Source organism: Cebus imitator, unplaced genomic scaffold, assembly GCF_001604975.1.
Source record: "Cebus imitator isolate Cc_AM_T3 unplaced genomic scaffold, Cebus_imitator-1.0 Scaffold212, whole genome shotgun sequence".
Classification (NCBI taxonomy): domain Eukaryota; kingdom Metazoa; phylum Chordata; class Mammalia; order Primates; family Cebidae; genus Cebus; species Cebus imitator.
The window spans coordinates 516,021-530,876 of NW_016107527.1; the positions used below are offsets into that span (position 1 = coordinate 516,021).

Below are 14,856 nucleotides of genomic sequence, written 5' to 3' on the forward strand. Positions count from 1 at the left end.
GAAATCGCATTTGCCAAGCCAGAGCTGCGTTTTATGACCCATTCATCTGGCAAGGGTATGGCTCTGTGCATGGTGGGGGATGGAAGGCATAAATGGGAGAGGGAGTGAGGGAGTGAAGGGGTAGAGGACATGGCACTAAGAACATGGAGCCACTAAAAGAAATCTTTTTCTTCCCTAACTTTGTTAGTTCCTCAACTCTGTTTCCTCTGAATAATGGATTAAGCCTGTGTCTAATCTCATAGGGCAATTCACTTACTAATCAAAACTTTTTATTTATTCCTTGTCTCTTTTTCTTATCATAAAATAACCCTATCTCACTGTTGATTGTGAAACAGCAATGAGATTGTATCAGTGAATACATTAATAAACCAAAAGCTGCCATATAAATGAAAAGTAACATTGTCATTGTTATTATTGGTACTGAAAGAAACCCTGAGAATGTACACAAAACTGAAATCATTTTGTTATTTCTGAGTGTCACAAAGGACCAAGGTTAAGGTGCCATAGAAACCTATAGCAAGATTGCTTTTACATTATTACATGATTTTCACCTTTTGCAGACTACACCAAAGGCGATCTTTCTGGAAAAGGAATTTAAAAGTGGATGTTAGTATCTGGGAAAAAATGTAGGCTCTGTGACTATGACAGCAGTTTTTAAACCTGGACTAAATTGTACAACCCATTCATGAGTAATTAGAGTTTTGCACTAACTTTCCCTTTCAAAAAACTACTAACTCTGCTACTCTAGCATTTCTCTTAGGTAGATATATCTCTAGTATACTTCAATAAAAGTCACTGAAGCGAGGAAGGAATAGTTTTTTTTCAATTTATCTTTCCATCCAGATGGTGTGAAAAGAAGAATCATCTTAATCAAAATAACAGCACCCAGAAACATCTGGTTCCATAAGCTTTGTTTATCATTTCCTGAACCTCAGTAAAAGCTTTGTCTTGTGATTTGTAGGTGGCCTGGTATTTCTTACAGTGTTCCAGATGTTTTTCCTGAAGTCAGGACAGCCACAGGAAATTTGTTTAACATTATAATTTTTAATCATGAACGGGTATGCAATACTTTTGACTTTCATTTCCTTTCAGAACCTTCTCAGATATTGTCTTTTTATTTCATTTTAAAGCTTATTGAAATATCTCACTTTCACATTCCAAAGTTATCTATTAGAGGGAAAAAATATACATTTTTTGTTTCTATTTTCTCTAGACCTAGCAGAGTTCCTGTCATAAGTCCTCAATAAATATGTGAATTCGTTTAGTAAATGAATAAATGGTTAAATTAAAATTTTATTTACTCTTATATAAACATGTTAAGATTGCAGGATGATAAAGACACACATACACCTTCCTGATTTTATAAAAAGAGGGGGAAAGGTAAATTATTTCAAATTTTTTTTTTCACATTAATGCCAGACCAAGTGGCAATATGGTTGCTTTATAAACTAGTCATCAATATAAATATTTACGGAATTATATGGAGCCATTTTATGCTATGATTCCATGTAAAAATGGCCTTTGCTATAAAATTTGTAAGTGTTTTTATGATTTTCTAGTTAAACATGCTGGTATAATGCTGAGGCTCACTGAGACCTCCTGCAGTTTCAGGAATATGCTTTCTTTATGCTATAAGACTGTTTATAACTGTCAAACCACCAGCAAGTTATCAACTCACATTGAAAATAGGCACCAAGCCACACTTTTGTTAATGTGAACTCTTGAAGAAAACAGAAACTAGACTGTTTTTATAATTTTTAAACTCATAAGTCAAAACACAGGGATTTTTTTAAAAAACACAAAAAAACAATAATTTCTTTCTCAAGAGGCTTTTTTCTTTCTTTGGTGGTGTTCAAGCAAGAACTGTTTTGGAAATGCTGACAGGATCATAGCAAAGGCATCCAGAAGGAAACATATAATATGTTTATTTATCTTAGAAACCACAGAACATTGCAAAAGGCCAAATTGGCCCTGTAAAATGGTGTTGCTAACATGTACAGTATGATTGCTTAGTTTGGATAAAGTCAAGTCATTTCTGTGCTGATAAAGAAGGACCACAATCTATATTCTGGCATCTCTAGAATTGATGTCTACAGCTCAACCCTTTCCCTTGAACTCTAAAATTCTAGGTCTAAATCCTCCTTGACACCTCCATATGGAAGTTGAATATGCATCTCAGAAAGAACAGATTCAAAACCAGACATTTGACTCTCAGTTCTTCCAACTCAACCTCCCAGTCATTCCCATCTCAGTAAATGGTGACTTCATCCTTCCAGTGGCCCAGGCCAAAATTCCTGAAGTCATCTCTGTCTTTTCTCTTTCTTTCTCATGTCCCATCTGATCATTCAGCCATCCGTGGCCTCTCTGCCATCAAAACAAACCCATATTTTGATCCCTTCTCAACAATTTTTCTACTATTATCCAGATCAAAGTCTTCATCATCTCTCACCTGATTATTGCACTAGCATCCTAAATATTTGCTTTTGACCTATTCTCGTTATCTTACAGTCTATACACACAAAAGGATCCCCTCAAAGACAGTTGAATCAAGTCACTTCCATGCTGAGACCCCTCTAATAGCTCCCTGTCTTACTCAGAGTAAAAGCTTATCTTTACAATGGCCTAAAAAATCCTACAAGATGCAGTTGTCATTACCTTTCTGACCTTGTATCATATATTGTCTCTCCTTGCTCACTTTATTCTGTTCATGTTTGTCCTTTCTGCTCTTACTGGAACCTGTCATGTATTTTCCAAATTTAGGGCCCCTTTTCTTGGCCTGCTCCCTTCCAGTTCTTCACCTCTCTGCTCAAATATCACTCCTGATAAGGTCTTTTTCCAACCATCCTATATAAAATAACAAGTCCCACCCCCTTCTCATCCCTTATTCCCCAGTTCTGCTTGAAATTCCTCCACTTTAATTGTCATTTCCTGGAATGTCTCCTCCTGCTGCAACATCTGCCGTAGGGGGCAAGATATTATTCATTGCTGTGTCTCTGCCACTAACACTGTCGAGCACACAGTAGGTTGTTAATAAATATGGGCTGAATAAATGAAGTAATGTGTGCTAGTAGGTATATCTGATCAAGACAGAAAAGTTGGATTATTCTGATATTTTTGAGTATATTTAAACATTGATTTGTGTTTCTATTCTTGTTCCTGATGGCTTGGAAGCATTCATTCAGCCCTACATTCCCTACAGAATGTGTGGTCTGGGAGGGCTCTCCTTACCTCCAATGCCTAAGTGATTGTTGGGAGTCATAATACTCAGGAGGCAACCCACCCAGTGCTTTTCTCCTTATCTTATACTGACTGGGGTGGGGTGTGCATATGGCCTTTCTCTTGGCTCAAAATTATTCAACTTCATTGAAGGCTGTTTTACTTTCCTGAATGATTATGGTTGTACCTGGTTTTAATAAGTTGAGTGTTCTCCCTTTCTTGATTTTACTTTGTTTTCGACTATTATACTTTGTAGTGTGAAATTGACAGTCTGTCACAGACCTGTAATTTGAAGTAATTGTGACAGATGGTGTGCTTGAAGACATAAACAAATTCACCAAAAGGAATGTTTAAGCACCACGTGTGGGAATTTAAAAGTGAGCAGCAAAAAAATCAAGAGTGAAATGACTGCAATGTCGACTCAGCAACCTCGAATGTCTGTGCTGCAGGAGAGTGTGAAGGACAATGAAGCCTCATGAAGAGTTTTGTGTGTGAAGGGGCAGTCTTGGACTGGGACTGCCTGAAACTTTGGATGAATGAGAAATGACTGTATCAAACATTTTTAGTTTACTTGAGGGATTAGGCATTTCTTCCTTTGTGTAAAGATAAGATTATGATATCCTGCAGCTGCCTCTGCAATAAAATTGTGGAAAAAAATGGTTTCTCAGAAGAGTGTTATGCAGAAGGGGAAAGGAAAATAATAAAGATAATGGTGATGATTCAGACAAATGAATGAGCAGAAGAGGAGATCCAAGTTATCCCTAAGTTATGTCGTGAGAATGACATAGTAACATTTATTGCCAGATCAAGGTCATTGAAGAGATATGCTTTAAAAGAACATGAATACTGTGCTCTGGAAAATCTGGATCACTTGAATAAACTAAGATGGCAGTCCCTAAGACAGAAAGTGGCATGGCCAAGGATAGCATAAATGTACAACAGAGGTTTTTCCAACCAGGAGGGGTCAGAGATAAATTCATAGTTTTCAGTCTTTTATGTTAACCACACATGATCGAACAACAGTTTTAATAAAAATAAAAACACAAAAATAATTAAACATTTAATAAAGAAAAAAGAAAGTGGATATTAATGATTAAGTTGTGTCTCCTCCCAGAAGCTATGTCCAAGATTGAATCCCCAACACCTGTGAATGTGACTTTGTTTGGAAATAGAGTCTTTGCAGATATAATCAAGTTGAGTTCATACTAAATTAGGGTGAGCCCTAATCCAATATAACTCATGTCCATAGAGGAAGAAGTGAAAAGACACAAATACACGAGAGAGAAGGCCACGTGAAGATGAAGATAAAGGCAGAAATAAAAAAGGTAAATATATATATAAATATATATATATATATATATATATATATATATATATCTTGAACTATTATACATTTCAAAGGAAATAAAGATAAATATATTTTTAAAGATATCTTTATATATCTTTATTTGATTTAAAGATATATAAACATATCTTTGTTATATATATATATTTATCTTTATTTTGAAATGCATAATAGTTCAAGAGCAAGATATATATATGTGTGTATATATATGGATGTATGTGTGTGTGTGTGTGTATATATATATATATATATATATGAGGGGAAGTTGTGTTGACACTTAAGAGAGCAGTGCTGGATGGAGAATCAGGCCTGGCTCTCATTTTGATACTGAATAAAATTAGAAATAGCTTGATCCTGAGAAAGTGTATTGGATCTGCCTTACAGATAAGTGTCCCAAATGGTCTTCTCCTCTTTAGATTTCTACTTATTTCTCACCACAGTTGTCAGTTAAGCCACAGGATAACTGCAGGCTTTTCCCCATAAGAGAAAGGCTGCAACATAGAGGGTGTATCATTCAAGGCTCTAACATGGAGTGTGCATCACTGAAGGCTACAACATGAAGGGTGAATCACTCAAGGCTACACCATACAGGGTATTTCATTCAAGGTCACAATAGGAAGAGTGTATCATTCAAGGCTATAATGTGAAGGGTGCTGTATTTAAGGTTACAATGGAGAGAGGGATGCATCATTCAAGGTCCAGCTCTAAAGAAAAAAATGTCCATTGATGGACATCCTCCCTGAATTCCTGAACGTCTTCCAATGGAAACCACCTCTTCAACTGTAGTCATGAAAGGAGGATCTCTTGGGAGATGAAAGAGAGAAGAAAAAGAAAGCTTTCCTCCCTTTTATTAAATATACTGGAAAATTCAGATTTTATGGTCCTGCAAGAATGTGAAAAGACGGAAAAGAGTTAAGTTTCCCTAATGTTAATATTAGCTCAGGATATGTCAAATGTAAATGAAAATTATTGCTCCTGTTTCAGAAGAAGAAAATGTTTGACTAAGCCTCCTTTAAGCTAACCTGTGAGAGGTGCATCCAGGCATACCTCTTGGTTTTTGAACTTAGTCCCTGTCTTGAATAGTGCCTCCCCACAAAATCTTGTTCTTGAGCTATTATGCATCTATGGAAATTCACCTCAACTGCTCTCTCCTCAAGTTTGCATGTTCCACTGTACTCAGTCTGCCACTATTAGCAGAATTGATAATCTCTCATGTGAGCCACTACTATAACTGCATATATTTCTGTGATAAAATTTATTCTACCATATTTCAATTATTTGATGTATTTAATACATTATTTAAATGTATCCTATAGTATTCAAATTACTATTTGCCATATGAAACTACAATTGATAGGGTTTTTAAGTGTCAAACATTCAACTTCATAGAAAACTATTTTCACATATTTGCTTATTAATTGTTGATATCATAAATGTACAATTTGATAAATGTTTACTCGAAGTAAATCATCCCCAGGCTTGTTAAATTGTCTGCATTGATAGCTATTGCTAAATTCTACAGAAAACACTTCTAACATTGGATGTTTAAATAAAATAATTATGTCTAATGCATCTAGTAATTGTAGAAATGTTCAGCCTGATTACATGAAGTAAGCATGATAGTTTTAATATTTATTTAGCAGAAGAGTAATTGAAATATCAGTTCTCTAGAACAATCAGGAAATGTATGCTTTGTGCTTTTAAGCTTACGCTAAACAGATGACCATACCCAAATGAAAGACAGGGAGAGGTAGAAGAAATAGCTAAGAACTTGAAAAGATGGTCAACAAAGCAATGTCTGCTTCCTTCATAAAATTGTGTTTAGGGAATATTTACAATTCAGCTTGTATACAATAGTAATTTTGAATGTATTTTTAAATTTATTTTTTCAAAATAATGACAGTAGCAAAAATTTTACATAGCCTGTATTGAATTCACACATTCAAATGAGGCTTTACCAGTAATAATGGGGGTTAATACAGAGCTAGTGTTTGGCATTTGACTTTATCTCAAAGGAGCTAATTGCTCAATGAATTACAGAAGACTTATACTCTTTTTATTTTTTCCTGGAAATTAAAAAAGGAAAGCTTTACTAAATATTGACATATATATTTACTCCAAATTTTACATTAAGTAAAATAAGAATATCTCTAGTAGCTTAGTTAACATCAACAGAAAGCTTCAAAGGATGATTCTGAAAATGGCAGGCAAAATTTCTTTTTATTGTAGGCAATTACTTAAACTGGAAATTTGGCTTTATGCATAATAAGTCATGTGGGTAAAACATCCACATTGCAGTTAGGCTTCCAGTATCTAGCTTTTATTTATTTTTTAGCAATGACATTAACAAGATTTTGCCAGGTTATAAAACTGAGGGCTTTCTTGAGAATTATTTATAGTTTCCGAGCTGAATGGCAGAGCGCACGTAGACACATCTGAAGGTAGATGGCTGTATCTCCCAGTACTGGACCGGGTTGCTGAAAAGACTCACGCCCGAATAAGAAGCCTTTTTGGTGTTGTGTCCAGGTGGGCAGAAGTCACTTGATCCAACTACAGAGATATTGTTGTTATGAAGGTAGACAACCTGCAACATGAAACAATAATTATTATTCTCTAAATGTTGAGGCCCTGCAGCTAAATAGTTTATTCTTTTTAATATATTTTATCCTTCACTTTTTTTTTTTTTTTTTTTGAGACAGGTTCTTGCTGTGTCACTCAGGCTGGAATGCATTGGTGTGACCCCAGTGCATTGCAGCCTCTGCCTCCAAGATTCAAGCTATTCTCCTGTCTCAGTCTCCTGAGTAGCTGGGACTACAGGCTCATGCCACTATGCCCAGCTATTTTCTGTGTTTTTAGTAGAGATGGGGTTTCACCATGTTGGCCAGATTGGTCTCAAACTCATGACCTCAAGTGATCCACCCACCTTGTGTGATTACAGCATGAGCCACCATGACCGGCCCCAACTTTAAATACCTAACTACTTCTCAGACAAAACTTTCAATTTCTCCTTTCTTTTATAAAATTTGTTTTTCCCTTCCTAGTCTTGTCTTCCCCATCTCAGTAAGTTGCATGCCAATCATTTCAGATGTTCAGGCTATATACATTGTCATTTTCCTTGAGCTCCAGTTCTCTTAGGCTCTCTACTCAATCAACAATTCTTGCTAGCTCAGCCTTCAAAATGTACACTTAATTCAGTTCTTCTCTCCATGTCTACTCCCACAGCCTTGTTCAAGTCACCATTCTTTCTTCCCAAATGATTGAAGTTGTCCTGATTATTCTTCCTTCTTTCCCCTTTACCTTCCTAAATTCTATTTTGTTTGAGCTCTCAGAGAAATTGCTTTAAAAAGTAAACCAAATTACATGTTCTTTGCCTCAGCACTCCAGTGGTTTCCAATCTTATGCAGAATAATAAAATCCAAAGTTCTCACAGGGGCCTACAAATCCTACATGATCTAATATCCTTTTACTCTGACCTCTTCCTATACTGTACAAGCCAATCATCTGGTCTACTTGCTGCTCTTCTAATGCACAAAGCATGATCTCTGCTTAAGTTATCAACAGCATTTACTCAAACTGGAATGATCTCTAAAGCATCTTCAAAGCTTGCTGCCTCATGTAATTCACTGTTTCTTACTAGAGATACCTTCCTTGACCACCCCATTCTGCCATTCTCTGGGGCAGAATTACATTAAATTTCTTTATTTTTCTTCATAGCATTATCAATATGTAGCATATTATGTTTATTTGCTATTGTTTGTTTCTCTCCTCTAAAGTAAAAGCTCCATGAGACAGGAATGGTTCTGCTTGTTTATGGCTGTATTTCCAGTACTAGAACAGAGCAGGTGTTCAATAAATATATGTTGAATGAATAAATGTTATTTCATATACCAGGTCTACATGACTATATTGGGTCTACATGAAACATTATGGTTTCAGGGTAAAAATACATAAACCTTTTAACAAAATTATATAGAATGAGAAAGTGCTATGTAGTGAAAAAGAAAAAGAGAGTATAAAGTACTGGAATCGAAATAATCACAAACTCCAAAAAGTACTTAAATATTTAAATGTCACAGCATTTAGAATAAATTTGTTAAACCTAGGAAGTTTTAACAAATGTGAATTTTATGTAATACATTTTACTCAATGAATATAGTGCTATATAATTAATCATAATTTTTTTCTGAATTATGTTTTACAATCATATTTAAGATAATGGTAATTTGTCCACAGAGTTTCTTAGGGTCACTAAATATAAGACTTATACAAAGAATGTTAGAAATAAGTTTACACTTCCACTCTGAGGATATGAATTCTATAGGTCAAGAAGCAACTTATCCAAAATCATACAAGCTAGGTTAGAATATAACGCTAAGACAACAAGGTCTAAAGTGAGCTATAAAACCTATGAAGTACTCCTTTACAAAATAACTTGAAACATTGCTCTACCTCCTAGGACATTCACATTCATGTGCTGGTTAAAATGACTTTGTTTTTGTAAGAGTTTAAAAGCAAACTAGTAGATGTCATATAAAAACAGAAAGAAGGAGTATTCAAGTGAAAGCAACACTTATATGTATGGTTTATGAGTCTCAAATTTTGAAAGTTTCTTGTTGTCATTTACTATCCTCTATGTTCCAGCAAGTAAAGGAAGGGGTGTTTGGTGAGCACTTATGGCTAATATTGAAAACAAGAGAAGAAAATATCAAGACATAAGTATTAGTCTGTGTAAACAAAATAAAAGTAGATTCCAAACTCATTCTATGGGGTCAATATTTTCTAAGACTAAAGCCAGACAAAATTCATCACAAGAAAAGTGTAATCAAATATCTCTTATGAATATGGACAAAAAAACTTTAACAAAATATTAGAAAGCTACATTTCACAACATGTAGAATGATTATATACTATGGGACCAAACATGATTTATCTCAGGGTTGTAAAATTAGTTTAACATATGAAAATCAATCAATGTAATACAGTCTATCAAAAATATAAAGGCCAAAACTCGCATGATTATCTCAACAGATGCAGGAAAAACATGTAAGAAAAAACAACAACATTCATAATAAGTGCTTTCGGTAAGCCTGAAATAGAAGGGAACTTCTTCAACTTGATAAAAAGCATCTATAGAAGACCTGTAGCTAGCATCATAACTAATGGTAGAATGAATGCTCCCTCCTCCTAAACTAGCAAATAAGGCAAAGATGTCTAATTTCATTACCTCTATTCAACATTGCACTGGAGATTTCAGCCAATGTAATGGGTGGGTTGGGGACAGAGAGGGGTACTAAAAGAATCCAAATAAAATAATTAAAGCTGTCTATTTGTGAATAATATATCCTGAATATAGACTATCCAAAGGAACTCACAAAAGTCACTGTAACTAAAAACCAATTTAGCATAGTACTAGGATAGCTCAATACATAAATATCAATTATACTTTTATACATTAGCAGCAAACCAGTAAAAAATTAATAATTCAAAACATCATCAAAAAGAATGAAAAAAATGTAGAAGAATTGCAAGATATATATGATAAAGATGACAAAGGCTGTTGAGAATAAGAAAAGAAAATATAAATAATCCTTGTATATTGGAAGGCTTGATGTTATTACTATAGTAATTTCTATAGATTCAAAACAAAGCCCTCCAAGAATATTTTTCCAGAAATGAACAAGTAAATCCTAAAGTTTATATGAAATGCAAAAGAACCAGAATAGCCAAAACAACTTTGAAAACAAAACAAAACAAAACAAAGTTGGAGAACCTACATTTCCTTTTTTTTTTTTTTGAGACGAAGTCTCACTCTGTCGCCCAGGCTGGAGTGCAGTGGCACGATCTTAGCTCACTGCAACTTCCGCCTCCCAGATTCAGGCAATTCTCCTGTCTCAGCCTCCTGAGTACCTGGGATTACAGGTGTGTGCCACCATACCCAGCTAATTTTTGTATTTTTAGTAGAGACAAGGTTTCATCATGTTGGTCAGGCTGGTCTTGAACTCCTGACCTTGTGATCCACCTGTCTTGGCCTCCCAAAGTGCTGGGATTACAGGCATGAGCCACTGCGCTCGGCCATAATCTGCACTTTCTAATTTCAAAAGTTAACCTAAGGCTACAATAATTGAAAGATACAATACTGTCATATGACTAAACATATAGATAAATGTAATAAAATTGAAAGTACCCCAAAACCTAAAATGCAATAAAATAAATAAATGGGAAAAAAAAATTGAAAGTCCAGAAATAAACTCTTACATTTATGGTCAAGTGATTTTCAACTAAGAAGCAAGACAATTCCTTGGAGAAAGAATATTGTTTCCCACAAATTGCATTGGGACAATTGCTATCCACATATAGAAAATGAATTAGACTCTTATACCATATACAAGGATTATCTCAAAATTGGATTATAAACCCAAATATAGGAGTTAAAATTATAAAATTTCTAGATGTTAAAGTATTCTCAGGTTCTACACAAAACTATGGTCTATGAAAGTAAACAAAAGTGATAAAATAGATTAATAATCCCCTGTGGCTGGAGATGAGATACCATCTCACTCCAGTTAGAATGGTGATTATTAAAAAGTCAGGAAACAGTAAATGCTGGTGAGGCTATGGAGAAATAGGACTGCTTTTACATTGTTGGTGAGAGCATAAATTAGTTCAACCATTGTGGAAGACAATGTGGTGATTCCTCAAGGGTCAATAACCAGAAATACCATTTGACCCAGCAATCCCATTACTGGGTATATACCCAAAGAAATATAAATCATTCTGCTATAAAGACACGTGCACACATATGTTTATTGCAGCACTACTTACAATAGCAAAGACATGAGACTGACCCAAATGCCCATCAGTGATAGACTGGACAAATAAAATGTGGTACATATATACCATGGAATACTACGTAGCCATAAAAGGGAATGAGATCATGTCCTTTGCAGGGACATGGATGAACTGGAAGCCATCATCCTCAGCAAACTAACACAGGAACAGAAAACCAAACACTGCATATTCTTACTTGTAAGTGGGAGTTGAACACTGAGAACACATGGACACAAAGAGAACACATGGATACAGACAGGGGAACAAAACACACAAGAGGGAGTGGGGGGATGAGGGGAGTGAACTTAGAGGATGGGTCAATACGTGCAGACACCATAGAACACATATACCTATACAACAAACCTACATATTCTGCACATGTAGCTCATATTTATTTTTTAGAGAAAATTTTAAAAAAAGAAAAGATAAATGAGGAGGCCATGTCAAAATGTGCAGGAACTAGACCAAAGAAGCTCCTCCCAGTCAATTATTGAATAATTTGAAAATTAAAATTAATAATGACAGTAAAAAAAGAGAATTTTGATTTTACTTGTGTCTTCAAACTCCCCCTACTCACTATTGCACCACCAATACCACCACCCCTACTGAAAAAATATCAGGATTAAAAAAAGACTTTAAGTTTCATCTTCATACTTCTAAAACAAACACTTTATTGAGACCTAGCTAATGTTAGTTATGCTTGATGATTTAATTTTAGTTTATGGGATTTTGTCATAGAAATTCTAAGACACTTAGCAAAAAAAAAAAAAAAAAAAAAAAAAAAAAAAAAAAAAAAAAGTTCTAAGGAGAGCTTCCTGCCTCCTAGCATCCCACAAAAGAGGGGTTTGCTCTCTGGATATTCCTCACATAAGCAGCGGCTTTGCATTACCTGGATGTACTTATGCTCTGCCAGCCCAGGAGGTACTCTGGTAAGCTTGTTGTTGTTCAAGTGAAGCTCCCTCAGATGAGGTGTGTTGGCCAGAGAGCCGTTTTCGACACCAGAGATGCTGTTGAAACTCAGTCCCAGCCTACAACAGAAAGCAGAAATAAAAGCAAACACCAACATGGAAGCCTTTCTTACAAGCATTGTGAAATTATCAAGTCTATAGGAAAGGACATTTTTTGTTGTTGCACTTACTGTTTCTAGTTGTTGGAGTGCTTTTTCTAACCTTTATGAGCCTGGACAAAACCCATTTATTCTTAAGGTCTTGGCTAAAAGTTATTCTCTTTGAGATTCATCTGACAGAATGTGATTGGATACAATCTCCTATTTCTTATAAAACCCAAATTCCAACATTCAATTTTGGACTACCATATTATTGGAACACAATATCCCTAATAATTTATTTTTCAAAACTGTTCACTTATTCAAACATCTATTTGCATATTTAATAAACAAATGGTCTCAATAATTTATTATATGCATGATATTATACTAGGCATTGTGAGGGACAGAGGTCTCATGGGTCAAAAACCACTTTTCCCATCAAAGAATATTTCACCTTGTAAGGGAGTTGATTATACATACACACACACACGCATATACATATATATATATATATATACATATATATATATATAAAATTATAAGACATTATAATTTTCTTTTTACTTAATAAGAGAAGGTTGTCTGAAAACCAATTTATATTTTTGCAGAGGATACATTATTTTCATACATTATTTTCTTCCTACTTGTTCCTAATAACCAATTCAAACATTTGTACCATAAAAATTGTTCTGAGATCAGTGGCTGTTTCTTTCATCTTTTCAGTTTTTATTTTCAGCACCAAAATATTTCTCATGTTCCAATATCAATTAGAAATAAACAACATAAGGATTTGATGGTTTAATAGACAGCTTTTCCTGGATTTGTTTCCAAAAAGAAATATGTTTGATAAATTCAGGAATTGAGAAAGTTGTCTGACCAATTATGTATTCTGTTCTAATTTAATAAATGAAATTCAAAATTAATTTAAAGAGATATCTGAATTTCTGTTGGTGTCTTCAAAGTTTCTGAGGTCTTAACTCCTTGGTTTGATGCAAAGCATATGATATCAATATTAAAGTACAGAATGTCAAATGTCATAACACTTTTAGTGCAAAATAAACTTTTTCTAAGATGGCACACATTTTGAGAATGATTTTCTATTTAAAAACTTCAGAATATTGTTTATTTCTACTACAATTACTACTACTGATAATAACAAATAATAAAAATGGTACTAAAGTCAGGTCTACACATTAACCAAGGCAATGTATCTGTCTACATTTTTCTGCAGCTAAATGAACCTAATCAATGAAGAAGGGTAGGTGACACATAATACTATTGTGAAAAATGTTTTCTACATTACAGGCTGAAATTAAAAGATGTGAATGAAGGATGTCTTATTACCTGAGACACCACGGTAATGTAGTATAACTACAGTCACGTGCATATGCACACTTTCAACCCCCACCAACTACTGGGCCATTGAGGAATAGCTATAGAAATTGGAAAAGCCGCATTACACATCCATTTGGTCTCATGTATTTCTTAAAGATTCAAAAATATATTTTATAATTATTTATCCTCCTTGAAATTTATACATAAAAACAGGAATGAGTAAATTTGGCATGATACTGTGTTTCTCTATAGGAACAGTCAGCAATATGTACAGATCAAGAAGAACATAGTGTTGCTGAAGACAAATGAAAATCTTTGCCAGATGGAAGTTATGTTTGAAAGCAGGACAAGTACTAGTATCACTTAGTTTTTTTAAAAAAATCATGAAGAAGGGCTAGCAAAAACAACAACAAAAGCTTTTCTTTTGTTGATCTACATCAAATGTCCAGAGATATTTTATTTTAAACTCCTCAGAGAAGAGGGGTTTAGAGAATCTCATAACTACTAAAATAGTAATTTGTGTAATACTCAATATTTCTATGTCTCAGTAGATTTCATTTTAATGCATTTTCAAATTCTGGACACTGTGTTATAATTTACACCTCCTTGTTGAGGCAAAGAAGTTAGAACACATTAAATGCACATGTTGATTTAATTAAAAACTTTGTTTATAAAATATAACTAATCTATAAACAGTACAGTATTAATAAAATATGAAGCTGATCTTGGTGGTTTTAGTAGGTGTACTAGTTAATTGGCTTTTTCTCAAGAAATAATTGGATATTCTGAAGTTTCAGATTATTAGAAACCAGACATACAAAGAGGAGCTGGTACCATTCCTTCTGAAACTATTCCAAACAATAGAAAAAGAGGGAATTTTTCCCAAATCATTTTATGAGACCAACATCATCCTGATTCCAAAACCCGGCAGAGACTCAACAAGAAAAGAAAACTTCAGGCCAATATCCATGATGAACATAGATGCAAAAATCTTCAATAAAATACGGACAAGCCGATTGCAAAGGCACATCAAAAAGCTTATCCACCATGATCAAGTAGGATTCATCCCGGGGATGCAAGGCTG

The 14,856-nt window shown here is 34.4% G+C and overlaps 1 protein-coding gene across 3 annotated transcripts in view; it reads right to left on the bottom strand.

The window, feature by feature from the left end:
• Nucleotides 1-6,418: 6,418 nt before the first annotated feature.
• Nucleotides 6,419-14,856, bottom strand: part of DCN (decorin) — a 38,988-nt gene continuing 30,550 nt past the window's right edge. For all 3 annotated transcript variants that reach the window (XM_017548609.2, XM_017548610.2, XM_017548608.2), the window contains exons 7-8: nt 12,279-12,417; nt 6,419-7,145 (exon numbers count right to left, since the gene is read on the bottom strand). In XM_017548609.2, the coding sequence (XP_017404098.1) occupies nt 6,951-7,145; nt 12,279-12,417 (334 nt within the window). In that variant the 3' untranslated portion in view covers nt 6,419-6,950. The remainder of the gene's footprint in view (nt 7,146-12,278; nt 12,418-14,856) is intronic.